At 36.3% G+C, this 26966-nt stretch overlaps 1 protein-coding gene and 2 pseudogenes across 1 annotated transcript; 1 reads left to right on the plus strand and 2 right to left on the minus strand.

Moving 5' to 3' along the window:
* Nucleotides 1-6094: 6094 nt before the first annotated feature.
* LOC118003023 lies at nt 6095-6905 on the minus strand (annotated as a pseudogene).
* Nucleotides 6906-7508: 603 nt separating this feature from the next.
* On the plus strand, nt 7509-8417 carry LOC118003163 (olfactory receptor 4K3-like). Its single transcript, XM_034993948.1, has one exon. The coding sequence runs from the start codon at nt 7512-7514 to the stop codon at nt 8415-8417; it is 906 nt and encodes a 301-aa protein (XP_034849839.1). The 5' UTR covers nt 7509-7511.
* Nucleotides 8418-13121: 4704 nt separating this feature from the next.
* Nucleotides 13122-14223, minus strand: LOC118003222 (annotated as a pseudogene).
* Nucleotides 14224-26966: the final 12743 nt, after the last annotated feature.

Here is a 26966-nt window from a genome sequence, read left to right on the forward strand (position 1 = left end):
TACCCCCTTCTCCCTCAAATAACAATATTAAAAACTCTCTCAGTTGACTAGATTGACCCCCTCCTCTACTGTTGTCTTCTCTTATTGGTAGAGCTGAAACACAAGATTCATTTACTCCCTAGAATACCTACATAGAATGTTTCATATACAGGGATAGTGACTATGAAGTCTATACTGACTATGAAGTCTATACTTGGTAAATGCTTGGAACCTGTGTAGAGTCTCCCATTACTCAGGACTAGTGAAATGTCTATTTAGCAAAAGTTCTCTAACCATAAGAAGGAAGGGAAATAAATAGAAGGTCATACTGAGATACCCTGTATCATAGCCACTCTTTCTTGATGAGCTTATGAATGGGGTTGAGATGACGATATATGACTCTGCTCCAGTCCATATTCGAAGTTATTTTAGTGTAGTTGCCATATTTTAAAATGCTTATACACCCCAGATTATATAATATTCACACAATGCAACCTAAATAGTTTATTTACTGGTTTGTCTATGGTTTCCATTCCTTAAACACAGCCAATTACACTTTAATGTAGAGATGTTTCTAAGCTATGTCTCAAGACACCACCTTCCTTTCTCTATCTGATCTTCAGCCAAGCTGACCAGTGGATTCACATCATTGACACTATCCACATAGTTAATGTCAAGCCCAACAATCCTATCTTTGTACCTCATTGTTTTTCTACATTTGCTTTCCAATCTCCAAGCATCCATCCTTAAACTATGAAAAGAACACTTAAAAATGTACCTTTTCTTTTGAACAAAAAAAGAGGTATGTTTTAAATAAATTTTCTCTTAATTTCTCTTTATTTTTCTAAAAGCAATCATTAACATTGAATGAAAGATATTTAAGCATAAATTGATTTTAAATAAATTGGAAGTTAAAGTACATTTCTATATCTTATATATTCAAACAAGACTCCTCCTATTATATATATATGGACATGTGTACATATAATTATCTAATTGCATGAAAAGAAAACTGAAACAGCCCCACCAAAATGTGAACAGATTTTTTTGTGTGTGGTTAAAAAAAAATAAGAAGAAAATGCAGATAGAGGCAGACTATCATATTTCTTTCTCAAACCTCTAAAGTGTTGGATTCTTGATCAATAATACTGAATTTACATTATACTTTATAAATGAAAATAAAGAGGTAGGCTTCCATTATTGTTTTGTTATTTAAAAGAATATTAATGATGCTGACATTAAATGTTAAACTTAGAACATTGTTCATGTAACCACAAAAATTCTTGAGACTTCAAAATGTTTTTCTACTCTCCATTAAAACTCACAAAACCAGCAATTCAAGACTGGCTATTCTGTCATAGGTACAGTTGGTGCACATCAGTAACCTGCTCATTTCCCTCTGCTGTCTTCTCTGACCACTCACCTAAATCATCTGGCTTCTAAAAGGACTAGAACTAAATGGCAACTTAGTTCTAAAATAATGTTTTTCTTTAAAAAAAAAAAAGGTAGCCAAAGAAATGCTTTATAACTGTACTTAATTTCCATCACTGGAAAGGTTATGATTGTACTGACCCGGTCTGTCTTTAACCTTGACGAAAGGCACACTTTCAGGTGATATTCTCAATTCAGAGAGACTCAGAAATTAAGAGGTCCCAAGGGAACATAGCATAGGTAGTTTCCTACTCCAGAGGCTATTCTCTACAGTGAATATATGCTTCACACTCTCACATGAATACTGGTCACAACTGAAAGTAGATTATTTGTTTTGCTGCAATATTTTATTCCAGATCCTAGTCTGAGTATAAACAGTGCTTTATCCATCGGAAAAAAATATGATCAAATACGGTGTTCCTCTGGTAAGAAGGTACAGTCTATATTCTGTAAGTTTCTTAACTGCTCCCATAATTCCCTTCCTCTATCATATTTAAAACACTTTCATAATGTTTTAATACCATATATCCATACATACTAATTGGGATGGCTTGGAATTTCTGCACAGCTTCCAGATATATCAAGGGTTTCTTCTCCCAGCTATATCTTGGGACTTTTGGGCTGCCTATAGCATCAGAAAGAATGCCTTCTATTCGGTGTCACCCCTCCCTAAATGCCCTGGTTGAAGAAGTATTTGTGTTCTCACAGCACCACATTCAGCGGGGTCTACAGTTTTTCTGGATTAAGGGACTGTTCCAGACACAGATATGTAGGCATAATGAACAGAAATTTCCAAACATGGAGAAAATTGTTAATAATTAAGCTCAGGAAAAAACCTGATAGAAAATATGGAATGAAATCTCTCAAAAGTTTTAACAGTCAATAGTTACCAGGGGATGGAATTATGCTTTTGGAAATGAAGAGAAGGAAGTGCAGAATGGTACCAAAGTCGGAGAAGGACAAGAGTCAGAGACATTGAGTGTACACCCCAGTCACACTATTTCTTTGTTCTGAAACTTCTACCAGGTTACACTGGGAGTCAGCCTCAGAGTAATAAGACCTATTTCATGGGGTTATTGTGGAGATTAAATTAGACAATGTGAGTAAAAGTTTCTGGTACACAGTCGGTATTCAGGGGGAGAAAGGGGGAGACATAGAAAGAAACAGATTAGTTTTCACACCACCTGAAACTAGTAGCTCAAAAAACAAAAACAGGAATTGTCTCATTTTCTTTCTTCTTTCCTTCTTTTTTTCCCCTAAGTTTTGATTCTCTTTGGTTAGTTCTGCTTTAAGTCATTTGATTTTACAATTATACTCTTGGAATCTGGTGATTTAACTCTCCCACCTAGGACATGCTTGAAAATAAATTATAACAGTATTATTAATATGACTATTAATATACTTAATTTAGCAGTAATATTTTGTCTTTTGTAATTCAATTAAAATAATATTAACAACTTTTAAAGCAAGTATTAGGTGAGAAAACATGCATAGGCTTTTATTGCTTTGGTATAACCTACAGCACCTAGAGACTAATTCTTTTTCATCTGCAGTGTCCAAAAGTGATCAGAATACACAGTAAAAATAAGTTCAGTAACTTCTTCTTGACCATATTAGAAGAAATTAAAAGGCCCTCCTACATCTAGTACTTTCTAGCCATTTTCATCCCTGGTATCTGATCACCTTCGTGGATTTAAACAACAATATCAACAACCCATTAATTATAGACAGAGGTGAGGGTAACAGACTAAATTAGAGGAAACCTGAAGTAGGTAGTGCCAAGAGCAATAACAGAATTATTACAAATACAGAGAATACTTTTCATATAGCTATTAAGCATTTATATTTCTTATGTCAATTACCTCTTCATAGGACATGTATTCTTATAAGGAATATGTATTCTTTTTTAATTTTATTTTATTATGTTAATCACCCTACATTACATCATTAGTTTTTGAGGTAGTGTTCCATGATTCATTGTTTGCATATAACACCCAGTGCTCCATTCAATACATTCCCTCTTTATTTATTTATTTATTATTTTTTTTTTAAAGATTTTATTTATTTATTCATGAGAGACAGAGAGAGAGAGAGGCAGAGGCAGAGGGAGAAGCAGGCTCCCAAGGAGCAGGGAGCCCGATGCGGGACTCGATCCCAGGACGCTGGGATCATGACCTGAGCCGAAGGCAGACGCTTAACCATCTGAGCCACCCAGGTGCCCTACATTCCCTCTTTAATACCAATCACCAGGCCAACCCATCCTCCCACCTCCCTCCCCTCTAGAACCCTCAGTTTGTTTCTCAGAGTCCATAGTCTCTCATGGTTAGTCTTAAGAATACATATTTTTCTTGATTCATAGAAATCCTATTTCTTCTCAAAACTGAACTAAACTTTGCTCTAAACCAACATTCTTTCCAGAAGCTAACTCCAAATAGACTCTATTAACTGTGTTACTTTGGGCATTTACCTTTTAACTCAGCTTTTCAGCAGTAAAATGAGTATGATTGTTGCCATGGTTATGAAACAATGATTAAAAATATTTATCATAGCTCTGAGTTATATAGAAAAGGAAAAAAAAGTACTGTAGAGCTGGTTTCCAACTTTGATAGGGGACTACAAACACCAGTCATCAAGAATTAGTAGAGGGGGGCGCCTGGGTGACTCAGTCAGTTAAGCGACTGCCTTCGGCTCAGGTCATGATCCTGGAGTCCTGGGATCGAGTTCCGCATCAGGCTCCCTGCTTAGCAGGGGGTCTGCTTCTCCCTCTGACCCTCCTCCCTCTCACGCTCTCTGTCTCTCATTCTCTCTCTCGCAAATAAATAAATAAAATCTTAAAAAAAAAAAAAAGAATTAGTAGTGGCTGCTGGAGATAACTGATCCATTGTGGCAAAGCCCTTCTGATCAACAAATTTTTAAAAGAAGGTGGCAGAAGCAGATGGCAAAAAAAAGAAGGAAAAAGGAAACTGGGAAGAGAGAAAAACAAAAAAGAAGAGAGAGAGAAATAATATGAATCTATTTTCTAGCCTGAGAGGATTGTTAGATTTTAAGGTAATTAATTTAAACAGCAAAAATGACAAGTTTAAAAGCAAACTTAAAGTTTCTCTAACTTCTTTGATAAGAAATCTAATTAATTTGTACTTGCCATTTACTCTGCTATTGCAAAAGAAAGTCTTCTGCCAAAGATTCCTGGAACATCTTTCAAAAATCATGACTTCTCAGGCTAAAGCAAATGAGACTGAATGGAAATGGCTTCCAGATGGATATGTGGGAAATGAAGGAATCTGCCTAACTCTGAAACTCTCATTTGTAATACAAAAAAATATATATATATATATTTTCCTCAAGTAGCTTGATGCATAGTCTCTCTCCCAGAGTTAATTACAGACTTTGGATCATTTTAGTCCATGCAGAGATTTCCAGCTTTTAGTTTCTCAGAAGCCATCTTGTTTGGAATTGGAAACCTAACACCAGATTGTGTATCTGATGGTCCTATACCGTGTCTGACAGAATGGCTTCGAAACACATTTTAGAGCTTGATATTCAAAACTAAACTTCAGGATTCATTATGGCTGAGGTATACTTCAGGCTGTAAGTAATTTCTTACAGGTTATGTAAGCTTTGAATGTCATGAACAGAGAACAATTTCTTCCTCTCATTCAGGATTTATCCTTTCTTTATGCCTGGAACATTTATTCTTTAATGATTTTTAACTACCTTCTTTTTGATAGTTTATCTGCTCTTGTACTTAGTTAATTATGTTCATTAGTGAAAAAGTTTTGTCATTTTGTCAAAAATAGTATTAATATCTCTTTTTAAAAACTGATTCATCTATTTATTCATTAAAAAAATTAACCTTCAATTATGTTAAACATTGCTTCCGTTTTTCAGATTTGTAACTAGGAACTATTTTTCTAACATATAGCCCCTACACAATAAAATGTCATCTTAAAAATTGTTATTTTACCTCAGGTCTACAGTATTGAAGTGATCATAATTCTGTTTTAAAAAAAAGATTTTATTTTAAAGTAATTTCTACACCCACTATGGCACTTGAACTTACAACCCCAAGATCAAGAATTGCATACTCTACTGACTGAGCCAGCCAGGCACCCCAAATTGACCATAATTCTTGATTCATAACATAGTTTCACTATTTTTGCAAGCCCATTTTGTGTTTGTTTGCTTGTTTAATGATAAAATTATGCTGATGAAAACATGATCTAAAGATCTAATACAAGATCTAAATAATTAATAACATACAACTGCTTATGTGCTCATCTTTTCTCTTTTAAGGCATTTATTTATTAAAACGTTCTCTGCCAAGATTTCACATTAGCTTAAAATTCAAATCAGTCTTTACATTTCTCTACTGAGGTCTCCACCTCAGTGTATCACATAAAAACACCTTCTCCAGTAATCAGTGTTACCAGCGTCCACACGATGAGCCCCATGGTCAGCCTCTTTGTTCCCTAGGTGACCCAACTAGATGTTAATACTGCTCTGCTACAGGGTAAAAGCTCCTAACTCAAACTCATTGGAAAAGGGGTGAAACTTCTATAAAGTGCACTTTAAGAAGAGGTACTGTTTGCTCATGAAAAGAAACCAGTGAATCCTCTAAGAATAATAAAAGTAGGTATTTTACAGTTAAGCACATGATTTGGAGTAAAGAATTCGGATGTTGCTCGGCTGGCCCAGGCCCTTAATACTCTTCTTGCTCCTCCTGTGGGCCCCCTTCATCAGGTATCACAAAGCCTTCATCTGTGGCATACAGAATGTCCACGATCCTCTGCAATACCGGGTTTTCCCCCTCGTTCTCCTGGCAAATCAATTCAATGTTCCTTAGCTTTCCAAAGTAGAAATCTCTCTTCCTCCAAGTCTTCGACGGTAAGTTTCAATACGTTGACCTGCTGCATCAATTCAGCGGCTTTATCATGCCCGTTGCCCACACCAGGATTCTTTCGCACCACACCCGGGCCAGCCTTGGTTGCAGTAGTTCTCTGTGTTGCAATGGGCCTCTGTGGAGCTGCGCTGCTAGAGCTGAGAGGTTTCTTCGGTTTGTTCAGAGCTGGAGCAAAAGGGAGGGAGCCACTGCAGATTCTTGACCTTGTCTGGCAGCTACGGGGTCCCAGTCTTTTCCATCATAGTTTGCATCAAAAAACTTCTTGAACCACTGAACAAATTCAAAATTGTCCTGAAACTTTCCTTTTACTAATTTGTCCACAGGAATTATTTTGTCAACACCCATTCTCTTAAAACCTGCTTGTAGTATTTTGAAGTTCTGGATGTATTCATGTTCTAGCTTAGCCTGGAATTTCACTTTCTTCAAGGCAATGGAGCCAGGGAACAGCATGTCCATAAACTGACAGTAGGCAGCCCCTGAGCACAACTGTTCCATCTTCGTCAGATTCAGCTGCAGAGACTCATTGATCCAGGCCAGCATGTCATGTCGACAGGTTATCACTGGTGACTGATGTTGAATATACGTTCACTGCCATTTTCGGCTCTCGGTGGGACCACGTCCATGGCCTGTGCCCAGCTTCGGTTCCGTCTTTGCCTCGTTCAAACCACCCTATGTGCTCATCTTTATGCTGACCTTTCACCTCTCTTTACTTGAGGTTATTTACATCTTACATCTTCTCTTTCTGTACATAGTGTTATCACTCATATGAGTTCCTGCAATGTATACTGTTATTTTTCTATTGCTTTTCATTTTATAAAAACTGTGCTGAGTGGATCCATTTTGGACTTCTTTTTCTTTCATTATTATGTCTAAGATACATCTGTATCATTTTATAATTGTAATTTGTTATGGTTCTGAATAATATTCCATTCTCTTGTTTATGGGGATTATTATTATATTTCTCTTTATATACATATATAAGAGTTTATCTTGGGTATGAAAATGGGAGTGAAAATGATAAACCACAGAATTCATGAATATTGAGCTTTGCAAGATAAGGCCAACATTTTTCTAGATTGATTATATTAGTATACACTTCCATCAGCAATGTATAAGAAATCTTCTTGATTCACATACTCTTTATTCAGAAAATCTAATTTCCTGTCTTTTCTTCAGATAAATTTAGAACAAACTGGACTAAATGGAAGAAGTAAACCAGTCTGTGGTGTCTGAATTTATTATTTTGGGGCTTTGTAGTTCATGGGAGCTCCAGGTCTTCCTACTAGCGATATTTTCTTCACTTTATTTGATCACCATTTTAGGCAACATCTTCATTGTGCTCCTAATTATTGCTGACCTTCATCTCCACTCCCCCATGTACTTCCTGTTAGCCAATCTTTCATTCATTGACTTCTGCCTTTCCTCAGTCACTACCCCTAAAATGATCACAGACTTTCTCAAGGAAAACAAGACTATCTCCTTTGAAGGCTGCATGTGTCAGATTTTCTTTGGACATTTCTTTGGAGGGGGTGAGATGGTGCTGCTTGTTTCAATGGCCTATGACCGTTATGTGGCTATCTGCAAGCCACTTCATTACTCCAGCATCATGAACAGGCAAATGTGCATTGGATTAGTGATGACATCATGGATCATTGGGCTTGTGCATTCAGTAAGCCAACTAGCTATGATTATAAAGCTGCCCTTCTGTGGACCAAAGGAATTGGATAGCTTTTTCTGTGATATTCCATTGGTGATCAAGCTAGCCTGCACAGACACCTCTATTCTAGAAATGTGGATAAATGCTGACAGTGGGGTACTGGCAACCACCTGCTTCATTCTGTTGCTAGTCTCTTACTCTTATATTCTGTTTACCATCTGCCTTCACTCTAAGGATGGGGCATCCAAAGCTCTCTCCACCTGCACTGCCCACATCACAGTGGTAGTGTTATTCTTTGGGCCTTACATCTTTATCTACCTGTGGCCACTCAGCATCACCTGGGTGGACAAGTTTCTTGCTGTATTTTATGCAGTCATCACACCTCTCCTAAATCCAGCCATTTATACTCTAAGGAACAAAGAAATTAAAAATGCCATTAAGAGATTATGATGTTAGCATATGGATTTCTGTATTTCAGGGTCTCACGGCATTAGAATGTTCACTTAGGATCTCTAAATTAGCCATGCCTATCCTGTTGCTTGGGACTGGGAAGCATTCTCCAACTCACATATGGAAACCATGTGTATCTCCAGATACAAGTTTTATGCCAATTCTATCCTATTCCACAATCATTTGCTGATCACAATGCAAAAACTCCAATGTCTGCAAAATTTGGCAAGTCTCTATGACTATGATTTTGGTTGTGCTCAAGAATGACTTAAAATTAATAACAAGTTAATGTTACTTACTAGTATTGGTGCTGCTACTTCAATACCTTATCTTAATATTTTCTATTTATGCTAAGCATTTCTTTGAGCAAAACATTTCACATAGATCTCTAAATTTTGGTCACTAGGTCAGTGCATTGAATATTGCTCTTTTATTTATAAATGGATAAATCAGTCTCTCAGTTGATATTTTAGCTACCTTATCTGGAGAGACAGCAGTAAAGGTAATACTTAAGTATTCCTTACCATACTCAGAAAAGAAATGAATCATAATTATAATCTGATGAAAGTGTTGTTCCCTCAACCTCATATTTTAGCCATTTGTGAAACAGTGCAATTATCTTCAGAAGATATGCTAAATTAAATACAAAGATGGATATACTAACAACCTTTGGGGATTTTGCTTCTTCTCTTTTTATTTGTAAATGGGTTAGAAAGTTCATTATCTGTATCAGATAAAAACAGGGAAAAGTGCTATGAAAGTGAGGACCAAAAGTCTGATTTTAGAATAAATTATCCATTTAATTCACTTCAGTGTTCAGATGGCCTGTAAGCAACCGGATTATATACAAAGTTTGTGAATTGTTCATTACTACATATAACATAACTGAAGAGGGATGGAAGCAGAAGAATGTTCACCTTTAGCCCAGAAGGCTGATCTGTAGCCTACATAGCTCCAGTAAGGATCAAATATGTGCTGGTTACTACATTCTTAAAGGGTCTCATGACTGTCTGTACATCTCACCGATGGTTAATATTGAGCTGAATGATAAGCACCATAGAAATCTTGCAGAAGTAGTTTATGAGTAGAAATTCAAAGAAAACATTTGTGAGGTAACACTCCTTGCATGTCCCCTCTCCCTTGAATACCAAGCATATAACCACCAGCTTCATACAGCAAAAGTGCAGCCCTTTCTGCCCATGGGTCCTGTCCCCATGCTTTAATAAAAGCACCTTTTGGCACCAAAAACGTCTTAAGAATTCTTTCTTGACCATGCCCTCGAAGACCCACATCAATAACTAAATTGAGAAGTGTAACAAGGTAACAAGGAGTGTTACCTCACAAATGTTTTCTTTGAATTTCTACTCATAAACTACTTCTGCAAGATTTCTATGGTGCTTATAATTTAAAATGTACTCCTTCATCCAGTTTCCTTATCTAAGTAGAAACTCATAAATTTCCATAGAATTTTGACTATAGGACCAAAGCCACAGGAAAGGTCTGAAAATATATGAAAGTCATGTGGCTGGAGAAAAGTATTTTCTTGGGACTTGAAGGTCATCGCTTTGCACTGAAAAGTCATTCCTCAGGAGACTTCTTCCCTACAGCCTTTAGAATCCTGCACAGGATCTGGGCTCCCAGCTGGAAAACTTACCAGCAGGGCATCCTTGCAGGCATTCTGCATGCAATACTGCTGAAGCTCTGGAGCTGCCTAGGAGCCTGGGAGACCATGATCCTCCCCACACTGGCCTCTAACAGTTGCTGTTTCACCCAGCGCTGCAGGTGATCACGCTGGCCCCCAAAACAAGCGGTGGCAATGGGCTCCCAGGGCCAAGGAGCCAGTATCCAATTTCATATTGTTTTTTAAAGGTAACATGGTCTGGGGCGCCTGGGTGGCTCAGTCAGTTAAGCGTCTGCCTCCGGCTCAGGTCATGATCCCAGGGTTCTGGGATCTAGCACCACACTGGACTCCATGCTCAGCAGGGAGCCTGTGTCTCCCCTGCCTGCCCTCACCCTGCTTGTGCTTGCACTTGTGCTCTCCCTCTCTGTCTGTGTCAAATAAATAAATTTAAAAAAAAATCTTTAAAAAAATAAAAAAGATAACATGCTCTTTTGTACTTTGTAACATTCCAAAATAGAGAGTCTGAAACACAAACCTTTATATAAAATAATTATTATTTCTGTGTGTGTATACACATGTATATTCTGAGGGTTTTTGTGTTTTATATCTCTGTACATCAGTTTGGATACTATCTATTGACTTGTCTTTGAATCCACTAATTCATCTTCTGTGTTCACTCTGTTTTTAAGCCCACTTAAATTTATAACTCTATGTGGCTTTTTCAGTTCATTTGGTTATTTCTTACATATTCCATTTCTCTATTAAAATTTTTTATGTTTTCTCCATTTTTTCAACTGTTTAAGCTCTTTTTAAAAATATGTGATTTTATATTCCACTAATTTCAACAATTGAGCCCTCTGTGTTCTTCTTCTATTTTCCCCTTAATTATGAGGCATATATCCCTGGCTTCTTTGCATGTTCTTATTTTATGTGTTTTAGGCATTGTGTATAAAAAAATCATATAGATTTGACTTAATATATTCCTCCAGAAACTATTTACAGTTTCTTCTACGAGGCATAAAAGGTTAAAGTGTAATCACCTCAATCCAATCAAGTACTGAACTTATTTGAATCAGATTGTAGTTTTTATAAGACTCAGTATACTTCTGGTTTATACCTGCTCCTTGGATATATCCCTTCCAAGTTTTAATTATGATTCTAATGGATCTCTTGCTCCTCAGTCTGAAAGATTTTAGGTGATTCAGTTTTGCCCTTCAGAATTTTTTTTTTTAAGTTTTTTTCTTTTCAAGTAATCTCTACACCCAAATGTGGGGCTCAAACTCACAATCCTGAGATCAAGAGTTGTTGCAGGCTCTGCAACTGAGCCAGCCAGGTGCCCTGCCCTGCAGAATTTTTGAGCTTATAACTTTAGTCTTATCCTTTTTCCTGCTAGCTTCAAAAGTACGGCAGATTCCTCACTCAGAAATCTGGCTTTATGTTTGTCCTTTTCAGTTTAATGTGCCCAATAAGAATCCATTACAAACATAAATATTAAGCAACAAAGTACTATGAACAGGAAAAACGTGAAGTATTACTGATTGTATAACCGGAAAGAATTGCAAATATTCAGGATATAGAGTCCTTTCAAAATGTAGCAGTGAATTTGGTTTGGTCTTATTAACAAACCAAAATATAAATTAAATTAGTTTCACAATTTCTACAGATTACACACATGTTGGGGTTAATGTAGAGCATGAAATCAGCCATAATACCTGGCTTGCTAAAATGTAACACGGAGGCCGCTGGGGGCGAGGGAGGGTTTCGGAGAGGGCCTAGGCCTTTGGAATGCCAAGGCCTGCGTGACCACTCTGCCATAGGAATGTCGCCAGGAGTTACCTTCCTTGAAGCTCTCTTAGCCCAAACAGCCGCCCTGTGATCTAAGAGATGTGTGCATTGTCCCTTGGGCTATGTTTAGAGGAACACGCATATCAGCATATTGCATCTTTCCCATAAATCCTCCCAGTTTCAGTAAGACCCCTTGTCACACATCACATGCTTGAGAAACAGCGATAAGGATTTGTGATTCTCATGAAGGACCAATAAAAGCAGGAGCACAGAAGAGCACACAGTCTTGTCTCTGAGCGTTGACCCCCTTGACTTCTCCTCTCTTTCACGGCAAAGTTTGGAGTCATCTTTCATTCGTTGGTACAGGGATTGCTGGCCATCCCTGGCACACACACACACATATACTTGAGACCCACAGCTTGAGCAAGAAAAGAGTTATATGAGACCAGTTACCAGAGAAAAATTGTCAACAAACAATTTGGACAGAGTAATCGTTCAAATAATAATATCAGCCATGAAATGATCAGATTAATATCTATTTGACAGTTAAAGAATACCTGCTGATTGAGTCATAGACATTAAGTCAGAAGTTCAAAAATTGTGAAATAAGATATATATAAATATGTATAATATAAATATTATATATTTATAATAAAGATTATATATATGTATATATATATTTCCTTGCCCTAGGCCAACTGGAGATGGCTTGAGTCCATGGAATGGAGGCAAGCAAGGTTGAGAGTAATAGTCACATACCAAATACATGAAACATGCTATCTCTGAGGTTCTCCCTCTTGTTTTCCCACCTACATATCTCAACCTTTCCTTATTACTTCTGTCTACCTCACATCTCCCTCTTTGATCCTTTTTCCTCCAGGTTTTAAATTCTTTCTCATATATTTTTTGTCTTTCAGAAAAAATAAAATTGAATTATTCATATCCCAGGCTTAAATTGAAGGAAAGCTGTATATTTCATAGCTCCCTCAAAAGTTTGAGTATATTAGCTCTAAAGTGATCAGTTTGAATTCAGACGATCTAATTAATGTCTGAGGTCATACTTTTAGCAGATTCTAAGTCTATAATCTGTGCTTTTTCATCAACTTCCCATAAACTTTTCTTGGGACTTTAATTCAGTTGCCAAACAACTTGTTAAATAGAGTTAACCTGATAGTTCCATGTACCCTCATAATTAGTGATCTAGTCTGAATATTATAAAATGGTGGCTTTAGAAAAAAAAGCTCCAAATTTTGTATAATTATTTAAGCATTTGTACTACTTGAAGTTGTTTGAAAATGTGAAGAGTATCTTGTGCTCCTGCGAGTTATTTAGGAGATCATTCTCAAACTCAGGAGTTGACTATGCAGTCTCTTCATTGCCATCTTCATATCCTTGTTCCTCAATGTGTAGATGATAGGATTCAGAATGGGTGTAATCATAAAGTCCAAAATGGCAAGAAATTTATCCACTGACACGATGGGAAATGGCCACACCTAAACAAAAATGCATGGTCCAAAGAACAAAATCACCACAGTAATGTGAGCTGACAGAGTAGAAAAGGCCTTAGACAAACCACCATGTATGGAACGTTTCCATACAGTGACCAGGATGAAGATATAGGAGATAAGCAATGAGAAGAAGGTGCCCATGGAAATGAACCTGCTGATGGCAATAACCACGAATTCCATTCTGTAGGTCTCTGTGCAGGCAAGTCTGATAAACCAAGGAAGGTCACAGTAAAAGCTATCTATTTCATTAGGGCCACAAAAAGGCAAGTGGCCAACAAAAGCTAACTGGGCCACTGAATGAATGAAGCCAATACCCCAAGCACCAGAGAGAAGCAAAATGCACATCTGCGGGCTCATGATAGTCAGATAGTGGAGGGGCTTACATATGGCCACATATCTGTCTAAGGCCATGGCGACGAGCAGCACCATCTTAGATCCACCCAGGACATGAAGGGCAAATATCTGGATGACACATTCCTGAAAGGATATGGTTTTGTGCCCAGAGTACAGGTCATGAATCATCTTAGAACAGTTAAGGTAGAAAAACAAAAATCAATAAATGAGAGATTAGCTAAAAGGAAGAACATGGGGGACCATAAGTAAGGGTCGAAGGTCACTACAAACACTACAAGGAAGTTTCCCAGAACAATTGTTACATAAAACACTGTAGAGAAGGCAAGGAGAAAATGCTGCACTGGTCTAGAGGCAGAAAGTCCCAGCAACACAAATTCAGACACTGAAGAGTAATTTGATTTATTCATTGACTTTGTGTTACCTAAAAGGGACAAATAAAAATAATTATAAAGGGATGCACCAGAGCTTTTGAAAGAAACAGATGTCATTGAGTTTCAAATTCTGACATTAAAGAAAAAAACTTCACTCTTGTCACAAAAGTCCTTTGAAAAAGTCATAGAAAGTTTATTCATTTAACAAATGTTCATTGAGCAGCTACCATGAAGACCTATGTACCTGGCACTGTGCCACATTCTGGGGTATAATATTGTACAGAGCAAAATGGAGTCCCTCATGTCAAGCAGGAGCCTGTGTCAAGCAATGACACAAGCAGTTCAGGTACTGCAGCTAGGAGATATCGCCAGGACCAATGTAAGCTGACACCCCAGAACTGATAATGAGCAGAACCAGAGGCGGTCTGCAGAGACCCCAAACGGATTAAATCCCTTTAAAAAGGGAAGGATTTGGGCAGTAAACTGTCAGACTCTTCATATCTGACCCCTCTATGTCTGACCACTTAGAAAAGGCAACTGCTGTGTAAGGCTCTGCCCGATTGATCTCTGAACAAAACCGAGATCCTTCACTGCTTGAACTTAAGAAGCAGTAAGTGGCCAGAACTGATCCAGACCAGACAGAGGTCTTATCTCAACTGTGAGCCCCCAGACTGACTTTGCATTGGGTTTGTTAACTTCCTACACCCTCTGTTATCTTGTTTGTTGTGTGGTTTGTCTTGTGTCCTGCTCTGTGTGCTGTGTAAGAGGTCAAGTTTAATCACATGGTGAATTGTCATTGAGTTTGGAATCCTGAACCTGCTTTATAATTGTGATTTAATTTTGCTTTATGATTGACTAAAGCTGACATTGTAGAAAGACACAACTTATGTGTGTGCCTTCATAGCGTGTTCATGACAAATATATACCCTGTCTTTATGTAGTTTGTAGTCTAGTTGTGAAGCTAGGCATTAAATAACTAATGACATAACTAGATGATTATAATGGTAATTAGTTATTTGAAGAAAAGAACAAAGGGCTATGAGAATTACAAGAGCTCACAGCAGTGCCATCTGCTGTGATCTGGAAGAAGACATTTGTGCTAAGATCTAACTGGTGAATAGGAGTTAAATAAGTGAGGAAGAATAGGAAGAGTGATCTACCCAGAGGAAAGACATGGGAAATACTGTGAAGCATGAAGAAACAGAATAATTTGGAATAAATAAAAGAAGATCAGCAAGGGTCTGATCAAGGTAGAGTCCTCTACCCTGTATAAAGAATTTGGTCAATATCTTAGAAGTGATAGGAAAGCCACTGAAGTAGAACAGTGAAATAATATTAGTACCTTGAAGAGTTGACACTAGCTGCAGAGTAAAGAATGTAACACAGTAACTGAGAGGGAAGAGAGAGATCTATCAGGAGTCTATCAAAAGATCATATCAAATCAACACAGAAAAGATAAGTTTATCAATAAATGGTGTTGACACAACTTACCAAACTTGGTAGAAGTAAATGAAATTCCTTACCCTACAACAGTATATAAAATGCATTTTAATGAATATTTAAGTAATAAAAGAAATAGAAAAATTGAAGAAATATAGGCTTATTTTTAGATAATCCTTTGTGTGAGAAAAATCTTTCTAAGCATATTTCCTCATGTGTAAATCATGCAGAAAAAATGGACACCTTCAGATTCAAAAAATTAATCTTCTATATAATATTTTTAGAAAAAAACAGATGTGGGAAAATAGTTGTTAAATATAATGATAAACTAAATTTTAAATGAACAAACACATAAAAACTTGGACAGAATACGAAATCTAGTCAACAGATGAAGTATAGTCAAACCCACTAGGAATCAAAGAAATGTAAATAAAACAATATGGATTTGCTATGTAAGAATAAATGAATATCATCAGTGATGCTATGAGGAAACAGTCCCTATTATTCACAGTACAAATTCATATAACTTCTCTAGAACACAATTTCAAAATACGTATCAAATATCTTTAAATAGCCTTAGGACTAAAACTTGCATTACAAGAAATTTTTCTTAAAGCAAAAACAACAGATAAGCCAAAATATTTAGCTATTGGGCAAATGTTATACAATTATTTATAAAAAGGAAAAAAAATGGAAATAACCTAAATTCAAATAACAAGGAATTATCTGTAGTATATCTAAGTAGGAAAGGTTTTCAACCTTATATGTACAAAATTATGAAAATTTTAATAATAAATATTTAAAAAGAGCAGTTTACAAAAGAAATGTATAGAAAACATTTTTTTTTTTAAATTAGGCCTGGAAAAACAGAAATAATAAAAGCAATAGATTGTTGCTCTCTGGGTGTGTGTGTGTGTGTGTGTGTGTGTGTGTATATATATATATATTAGTTTGAACCATATGAAATTGGTATTTTCATAGATAAAAAAATAGTCAAATATCAATTTCACAGGAAGCCAACTAATATATTAATTTTTCCCTTATATGATTTTCTAAACTACTCTTCCTTTTCACAACCAAACATTATTGATGCTTATTCCACCTGTGAATGGAACACCATGGGTCCCCCACTTGCACTGTTACCACCAAGCTTTCCTCCAGGCCCCACATCACTGACAACCATTCTTCTTCATCTCATGACTTCTTCCTGCCACTTCAATCCCCCTGGGCTTCAGCCTGGGCACAACCCTGCACTGCATATGTAAGCGGGATCACCAGGGACACTGTATAGCCAAGAGTAGACTTGAGGGCAGCTAGGTCAAGCAGAAACAAGCATCCTGAGGGTTATGGCATGAGCTGGGTATTGTAGCCAAGAGGAAACACTATGGGGGTGATGCTAGGAGGCACCGCCCCAAGGGCCCTTAATGGAGAATAAGGCCAATAACTGGGAAAAATAGATAGGAATTGAACAGAGAAATAGGACAATCACAGAAGTGAATGGCAATGGACGTACTTACAAGGAGCTTCTAGGTGTTTTTATATTTTGGCCATGTAATGTGTGGGCCTTACAAGACACATATTTGAAATGTAGAATGTACAATCCATATAATCACAATTATAGAAGGTGAAGAGAGAATTTAGATTCAGAGATAATGCACTAAAAGGAAATTACCAATCATTTTCTCTGAGTAATGAAAATAAATGGGTGATTTTTGTTCGTTCTTCTCCTTTTCCTTATTTTTTAAAATTCAGGATTTCTTGACTTAATATCAGCTGACACAGTTCAATGGGAGAAAAGAGGCAATATTGTCATAAAGGATATAGATGATTTATGCTAAAATATGTTAGTGTACTAACTCCAAAATGTGAGTTCCAATTTAAAAAATAGAAAAATATACAAAAAAGTAACTGACAATTGAAAATTAAACTTATCTAAAGATAGTCAACCTCACCAATAAGTAAGAAAATGCAATTTTTAAAAAAAAAGTCTTGTTTTATCATTCTTTCCTAACATATTGGCAAAAAACAAACCCACAAATAAAACAAAAACCTGGAAAAATAAAAAGATAAAGATTAATCCCAGCGTGTTCAAAGGAGTCCTTATTATGGAAATTTTTATGCATGATTGGTGAGAGTGGAAATAAATATTTATTAGAATTTAAAATGTCCAAGTATAGCCATGAACAGAGGTGCCTGAGACCCCTAACCCTAAACAGAGGGCTAAATTCATAGTATCAAAACCAAAAGGAAATGGCACAGCTTACTTGCCCAGTGTTGATATATATATTTACATGTTCAGTGCACTAGTATTCAATAGCAATGACAAAGAATTGTAAATAACCAAGATATAAATTAATACCAAATCTTTTAATCAAATTAGATTGTAGCTATATAATGAAACACTATGTGGCCATTAAAAACGATGGCATAGATCTATATAACAGAGACCTAAAGTGAAAATTTTTGCAGAATAGAATCAATAGCATGATTCTGTGTATATGCACATAAAGACATCTTAAAGAACAAATGCCTAGCTTTTTAGAATTATTAATATAGTAAAATGTGATTGGTTATACATGACTTTAACTTTCTAAAGTCCTTATTTCTGCAATTTAGATACCTTCTTCAAAGAATTGGCATTTGTTAATTAAAAAAAAACAAAACATGGATTTTTGAAAATATGACAGTGAAGATTAGATCCAGGGGAGTTCAGGAAAGGTGAAGTAGGAGAATCCTGAGCTCTCCTTGTCCCATGGACTCACCAAGATAACAGCCACATTAACACAACTAACTGAAGATAACCCAAAGATTGGCAGAACAGACTTTCCACAGTTCATCATAGAAAGGAAGCCACATGGAAAAGGGGAGGAAGGGGCAGAGACGTGGCCTGGACTCAAGCTCCTGGGAGACTCACAACAAACAGGAGGGACAGCACAGGCACAGAGAAGTGAGAGGATCAGACACCACACCAGGCACTCCAGGCACAGGGACCTGCACTGAGATGGTGAGCCCCATAACACTGGCTGTAAAAACAAGTGGAGCTTAACTTCTCCAGTTTTTACAGTCAGTGGGGCTTAACTCCAGGTACATTAAAAATCAGATGGCTTAGCTGGGGGAGAGCCTGAGAGCTATAGGAAACTGAGTCCCTGTGCTTAAAGAGCCAGCATAACAAAGATACAGCATAGAAGCAGCAGTTTGAAAAGTGCCTAGGGTACATGGGGTATACTGAAGGAGATCTATTAATGAATCTCAAAATGGTCGGGCACACACAAGGCACACAGGAGACACTCATGAATGAAGGGCCCGGTTCCGGTGAACAGGCATCATGTTATAAGGCACCATGGTATCTCTTCTTCGTAGAGCAACTACTTTCAAGATCAGGTGACATAGCTGACTTTTCCAATACATAATTCCACTTCTGGGTATTTACCCAAAGAAAATGAAAACATTAATTTGTAAATACATATGCACCCCTATGTATATTGCAGCATTATTTACAATAGCTAAGATATGGAAACTACTCAAGTATCCATCCATAGATAAATAAAGAAGAAGAGGTGTTTTATACATATGTGTGTGGGTTAATACTCTGCTGTATATATAATGGAAAAATATATATATTCCATTAAAAAGCCATTAAAAAGAATGAGGTCTTACCATTTGCAACAACATGGATGGACCTAGAGGATATAGTGCTGAATGAAACAAGTCAGTCAGAGAAAGATAAATACCATATGGTTTCATTCATATGTGGAATTTAAGAAACAAAACAAAGAAAAAAAGAGAGAAACAGAAAAATAGACTCAAATACAGAGAACAAACTGGTTGCCAAAGGAAAGGTGGGGGGTTGGGTGAAATGAGTAAGGGGACTAAGAGTACATTATGATGAGCACTGAGTAATGTATAGAATTGCTGAATCATTATATTGTATACCAGAAACTAATAAACACTATGTTAAAATTTAAAAATTTTAGAATTAAAAAATTACAAAAGTGAAAATTCAAGATGCACAGCATGTTAAAAGAAAAATACACAACACAAACATTGAAAAAATGACTTAAAACTTTACTAGTAAGTGATCAACTCTTTTCTTACCAAAAATCAAAACTATCAAATGTAGCAAAAGTTCTCAGTAAAGGGTCTTTCTTGAGGTGCAACCTTTATGTATTTATATTTTTAATACTATCTATACTATCTTTTTCTGGAGATATGTGTGTATGTGTGTGTGTGAGAGAGAGAGAGAATGAATATATTTTTGATTAAGGATGGAGATGATTTTTAAAAGAGAGAAAAAGGGGGGTGCCTGGGTGGCTTAGTTGGTTAAGTATCCGACTCTTGATTTCAGCTCAGGTCATGACCTCAGGGTCGTGAAATGGAACCTTGGGCCGAGCTCTGCACTGGATGTGGAACCTGCTTAAGATTCTCTCTCTCTAGGCGCCTAGGTGGCTCAGTCAGTTAAGCATCTGCCTTGTGCTCAGGCCATGATCCCAGAATCTTGGGATCGAGTCCCACATCAGGCTCCCTGTTCAGCGGAGACCCTGCTTCCCTCTGCCCCTCACCCCACTTGTGCTCTTTGTCTCTCCCTCACTCTCTCTCAAATAAATAAATAAAATATTTTTTAAAAAAAGATTCTCTCTCTCCCTCTCTCTCTGCCCTTTCTCCCCCTCCCCTGGTGTTCTCTCACTCTCAAAAAAAAAAAAAAAAAGAGAGAGAGAGAGAAAAGGAGGGAACTGACAAAGATGAAAAAACAAAGAAACAGGAGAAAAGAGAAACAGAAGTAATCAATTGAGAAAGTAAAAGAAAAGAGAGGTCTCTGTGAGAGTCCTCTAATTGGTTACAGTTCTGCTTAAACTCCTTCCATGACCTTTACTCTCGCACAAAAGTGTGGACTCCTTCATATAGGTGATCAGTCCTCTGTCTATCCCCAGCCTCACATCTTGATTCTCCCCTATTCCCACAAAATACTCTCCAATTTTCTTGAACTACTTGAATAACCTTGTTTTTGTTAACATTAGTTTGCTTGTTTGCTATGATTGAACTGATATGTTCTGCTGACTGCTTTTCACAAGAAAGTACAACTCATGTAACACCTCCTCAAAGACAGCTTCCTTCCAGCTGCAACTGACCTTATTCCTTTATGCTCTCATGTCATGCTGTGCAAGCATAATGTTTATGATACTACTTTGACTGTCCTGTATTTCACTCCTACCACATCTATGAGTTCCCTGAACAGATATAATATCTTATTAACAGATCCTGGTCCACAGTAGGTGTTCAATAAATATTTGTGAATGTGTGGATAAATGGATGAATGGATGAATGATCTAATAATAATAGTTTCTTATTATATATTATCCTATATTTTTTATCTTGTCCATAAAATGGCTAATTAACATGGTCAATGAATGTAATTAAGCATCTGGCAGGGTGAATTAATCCCTCATAAACTGCCTGTCACTTCAAGTTTAAGGGGAGGTTCATTCAAAGGCTACTGTGAATCCAGAATTGATTTTTGAAGCATACGCCTATCTTATTTTAATTTTAAGAAAAAAGATAGGAGAGACTCCAGCTAACACCATTTCCTACAGAAGAACATGCAGCAGTAAGTCAGAAAATATAAAGTAACCTAACAAGTGTGCAGTCTTGTTGAAACCTGCCATGCTAAAGAGGCTGCCCTCAGGGTCCCTGTCTAAATCATGTCTTTGAGAGTTTGGGATGCACAGGCAGCGAGACCGGGTCCTGAATATTGGTGCTGACATTCCCCCCATGCATCCCAGTGTCCAGGTGAGTTCTACTTTATTATTTATTGGCTAAATGTTTGTCTAAATATTTATGTCCTAATTTTTTTCTCAGGAAGCACACTACATTATATTTCAGATTTCTCCATAATAACTTTAATTCCTACCTTTCCACTTATCTCTGAATCCTGTCAGTTCAGGGAATTTTCCAGACCTCACATCCTCAAGCACTCCTCACTGCAGCTCAGAGCTACATTACTTGCTTCTAATGAAGCTTTTGAATGTTATTAAATGAAGCAGGAAGTAGAAACAGCGGCAGAAGAAGCTATGAGTGTTGGTGGCAATGTACAAGCAATAACCTGACTTTCCTTCATCTTACTATCTCTAACCTGAACTGTGGATTTATCTTCCATGTCCTTCTATTCAGACCTACAAAAATCTCTAAATTATTTATATTGTTAGCTGTTTCTGCATGTGAAAATGTCTTCTCCCCAATAAAAAATGAAATAGTCAAAAATAAGTAGAATATTATCACTATTCAGCTGTTTCATACTATTCGTCCCTTTTTTTCTACTAATCTTGATTAGTTTAAAATGACCAAATGTTTATGAGGATATATATAAATTTTCATCCTCTAATTCCTTGAATGGGTCTTCCCTTTATTACTTCTTTATTTTTTAAATACAGGTTAGAAATAACTGAAACAAATAGGACATTTTTCAAATCTTCACTCTAATTTCTATTAGGTTTCTAAAGAATTCTAAATTTCTTAAACTAGTTTTGGCATGCTTATAATAAGTGATATTCATAATATCTGACCAATTGAAATAGTCTCTTGAAAAATTATTTTTTAATGTCAGTATACTTATTTATTTTACACCCTCCCACATACACTTCCAAAAACTTTGTAGTCATTACAGAATATATTCTTAGGAATTTTTATCTGATGATGGTATTTGTATATTCAAAGAAGTCTTTGTAAAGAGATTCCCTATGAATACATTCCCTATCACTGAAAAGTCTATGATCCATGCAATAATATCCAAATATGTAGTTCATGCCCTTGAAAAAATTACAAGTATGAAATAAATATTCTCTAATGTCTCTCCAATGGAAAAAATCAAAGTTTGAAAATTCTATAGTAAATTTGCATATTGAATTTACATTTTTGACCAGAGGAAACCAAGTTTCTGTGCATTCCTCCCATGAATTCTGTGAGAACAAGAAGGAATAAAGTATAATATTACAAAGAAATACAATGTGATCCTGACAGTGAGAAATCTGAGTCTCTCTCATTTTTGTTTTCTCTGCATCTCCATAATGGACTCTTCTCACTGGCCTTGACTTGTGTCCTGTAAGATTCTGAGATCTACCAGACAAGTTATGATGCCTTCTACAAACCAATCCTTCTGTGAAAGTACAGATATTACTCTAATTATTTTAAATCCACTGATTGTAAACTTCAAATGGCTTTCTCTACACTAGAATAATGAATCTTCTAAGGCACTGCACTATAATTAATTCATATAAAAAGTATATTTTTATCAAGTGAGACTCATGCACATAATACATTTTTGCTTCCAGAGGAGGGTTCTCTAAACCTGACATGGCTGATAGAATATTACCCATCTTCATTCCTTCCCACTCCTACCTACACCTGCAACTCCACAAGCATGAAACCTGGAATACCTCCAAGTCGCACTTAGATTTCCTTATAGCTTCAAAGACAATATCAAGCCTGGAGTAGAAAATTCAGTACTCTGCAAAATAAATTTGAATAAATAGAAACAACCAGTAGAATTTACCTGAGCCAAAAGTATGGGACATGGAAAGAGAACAACAGCTCTATTCTTAGTGAGTATTCAAAAAGCTTCAAGGCACAGTCCAAAGCAGTGTACCTAATAATCACTGTCCAAGTCATTCTAGCCCCTCCTGGAATATGCTATGAACCAGGCACAAAAAAAATCTTCCCATAAACCAGGGTATAGTCCAGACGTGTAGAACAACTCATGCAGCCTGACACAAAAGTTTTCATTTCCCCCTGCTAAAAGTTAGCACCTGGGAGGTATTCAATAAATGTTTGTTGAACTGAAAAGAGAGAGAATCCTTATAATTTTGGAATTTCAGCAGACTACCAACTTTAATTTTATCTCACTTACCTGACACAACAACAACAAAATGGAGACAAGAAAAGGATATTAAAAAGCAATATTTTCAGAAATGCCTGTATTATTTTAAAAATCTTTTCCTTGTGATATCCTGTGGTTACTACTGAGATATCACTAGAGTAAATTAAAGCTGCTCAAGCACAAATGTCAGCTCTCAGTGACCAAACTATACTTTGGTGACCTAATAGTCCTCAGTTCATTCACCTCGGGAATTCTGCTTTAGAATCCCCATGGTCTGAAGAAAGATGGAATACAGAAGCTTATAGAGTAAAATTAAATTAAAGGAAAACAAATTATTTGTGCAACCAAGCACACCTGGGGAATCCTTTGAAGGAGAATCACTATTTCCAGACAGTAGGATGTTACAAAATACCTGTGAAACTAATCTCAGTGAACAGAAAATAGCTATTAGCACATTCAATAAGCACACTTAGATTTCTATTGTGAAGCATATTAACAAAAAGGCTTACGTGAGAAAGTCTGCACATGCATTCTCACTTTAATGAAGTTAAGTCTCAGGCAAAATAAGTTGACCAAGGTCACCCTGTTGATTTTATGTAACCAATATTCAAATCCAGATTTGTCTGATTTCAGAGATCAAGAAATTAACCACTATACTATACTGTCTCCCTTTTATGTCATCGTTACAGCATATCAACAGGGGTTCATAAGTTTAGGTAGCTTAAAAAAATAAGTTTAGGTAGCTTTTAAATTTTGTAATCAATATGACAAATATCTCATCACATACTCTTGACTTGATAGATTAAAAATGAGAATTTACAACACATGATTCACTTAAGGTAGGTAGCAGAGAACTCACATAACTCTGAGATTCTGCCCTAACACCAGACATACTAAATGCCTGGACTGTTGTTCAGAAAAGAAATCTAAACAAATAAAAATTCAACCTCACACACCTTAATCATGGGAATTTAAATTTAGAATAAGAATTACTTTTAAACACATGATTTCAGCTGAAATAAATATGCAAACTTAATTGTCAATAAAATTGCTATTGATCATTTTTTGCTTATTAAATATTATACCAAGTTCTTCATAAAGCCTAGTCTGGGGAGTTTAAAAGTAGCTGAGAAATTTTATGCATTAATTGTCTAAACACAGGCACAGACAGGATATAAAGCTGAGTGTGATTTTTAAAATCATGTTTATCCAAAGTAAATGACCAAAATAATTAATAATAGAAACTAGTCCCTGAAAAATTATTGAAATCTGTTTAAAATTTTTAATTAATTAAATTGTGATGAATCAAAGAACAGAGTGTATATATATCAGCTTCCATGTAATTATTATTATAGTTAGGGAGTGAGATTTCTGTCACCAGAAGAATTAGAGCAAAAATGAATAATCAGTCATCTGACAGAATTGGCCACAAGGTAAAATTATATTAGATAATTTTTTTATATCAGATAATTTCTAAAGTCTTTTCATACAGAAGGATTTATGAGTCATTAATATAACTTTTTTTAAGATTTTATTTATTTGTCAGAGAGAGAGAGCACAAGCAGGAGGAATGGCAGGCAGAGAGAGAGGGAGAAGCAGGCTCCCCGCCGATCAGGGAGCCCAACACGGGGTTCAATCCCAGGACTTTGGGATCATGACCCAAGCCAAAGGCAGATGCCCAACCGACTGAGCCACCCAGGTGTCCCAATATAACTTCTTTTAAAGGCTAATTTGGAATATACATTTAATGATAAAATAGTAGTTGGAAAGTAATTTTACTCATTATTCATTACTGCTGAGCTACAAAAAATATATTTCAATAATCACTGATTTAAATATTTCTTTGTCAGATTAACTAAATGGCTGTCTTATATTCTACCCATTCAATACTACAAAAAAACAAAGGAGAAGTAGAAAACCTAGTTGATAAACCAATTATTTGATGTCCATGATATTATTTCAGGATTTTTCCTTTAGTGTCCACGGTTCTTGGTTATACCGCTCTGAAGAATGAAAAGGTAGACCAGGCGAAGAGTGGTGGGCAACAAAGCAGTTTATTGGGCAATAGTACAAAGCTCCCAAAGAGGGATGGAACCCAAGAGGGTTGCCATTGGAGTTTCTAAGTCTAGGGGTTTTTATGAGCTCTTTTGCTGAACTATCTTAAGCAACCAGTGTGTGCTAAGACATGCCAGTCAGGGCTTTGATCACGCATCCCTCTACCTACCTGTTAATGTTCACGTGCTGATGGTCTTATCTAAGCCGCAAAACAGGATGTTAGAGCTGTTTTATCTTAGCTGTCCTGACTCCATGTTTTTTTGGGGACCCTGGCCCTGACTACCTAACTGTCCAACTAATTCCTAACAATATTAAACAGACTTTTTGACTGAATGAATTAGTTGGTATTGGATTGTGAAAGCAGCCCTACACATAATGCTCCCTGCACACCTCTGTCTTTTAGAGTGAGAAATGTCAAAGGAATGATTACAACTAAATACAGCTGATGTGGGAGTGGACAACATGGGTTCATTCTTTTAGCCACTAATGTTTATTGATTATCTTCTGCTTGTTAACAGCAACAAAATGTTTTTGCAAGTTAACATCTCATACTGAGTTTAGAATACTCTCTATTGAGGCCAAACCTGTGTTTTCATGATTCAAGTTCTTCACAATTTTGTTTGCTCAAAATTTTATTGTCTATTGAACTGAAAATATTTCTGAAGTATCTATTGTAAAAGTGACTTCCCTACATTATGTCCAAAATCCAACTGAGATGAAAATATTTTACTTTAAAATATATATTTTTAAAAATTTATTTATTTATTTGAGAGAGAGAGAGAGATTTCTTTGAGTGCGGGGGGATGGGTGCAGAGGGAGAGGGAAAGAGAGAATCTCAAGCAGACTTCCCACTGAGCAGAGCACGGAGTTGATGCAGGGCTGGACTTCAGGACCCTGAGATCATGACCTGAGCCGAAATCAAGAGTCACGCTTGACTGAGACTGAAACACCCAGGCACCCCTACTTTAAAATATTTTAAATATCTGTCTAGCTTATTCAATATTAACACATATATGGTAAAAGAATTTCAAAAATATGAAAGAGTGTTAAATTCCCCTGTCCTTCCCCCGGTTTCCCAGAAGTAATCATTGTTGAGTATATACTTTTGCATCTCTTGAAAAGTTTTCTATGCATATACACTATATCCCTTTTTTTAGATACAAAAGGAATCATACTATGTATATTGTGAAATTATTTTAAGAAATTTTTCTAAGAACTAAGCCTGGAAAATCGGGAAACCAGGGAAGTAAGACATTAATATCTAAAATTCCTACAAAACATAACATGTTTGGATGGGCCTCCAAATCAGAGTGGGAACTGTGGTATAGATATAAATAATTTTTAAATGCAAAGGCTGCAGAGGAAAGATTAAAGCCCAAGTGAACAGCTATATAATAATAGAAACAGAGGCATGAGGAAAAGATTACTAATAATCCAGCTCTAAACTGAAAGACAAGAATGTGAATTACCAAAGAAGATAGAAATAAAGTTACAGTGTATCTATCTTTTTCATGAAACTTTCAGATTTTATCTAGCCCCCATATCAAA

Source organism: Mirounga leonina, unplaced genomic scaffold (assembly GCF_011800145.1).
Source record: "Mirounga leonina isolate KUSES-001 unplaced genomic scaffold, KU_Mleo_1.0 Mir_91, whole genome shotgun sequence".
Classification (NCBI taxonomy): Eukaryota; Metazoa; Chordata; class Mammalia; order Carnivora; family Phocidae; genus Mirounga; species Mirounga leonina.

Excerpts from the sequence above, each read along its gene's own strand:
- LOC118003163 (XM_034993948.1), top strand. The coding sequence starts at position 7,512 with ATGGAAGAAGTAAACCAGTCTGTGGTGTCTGAATTTATTATTTTGGGG.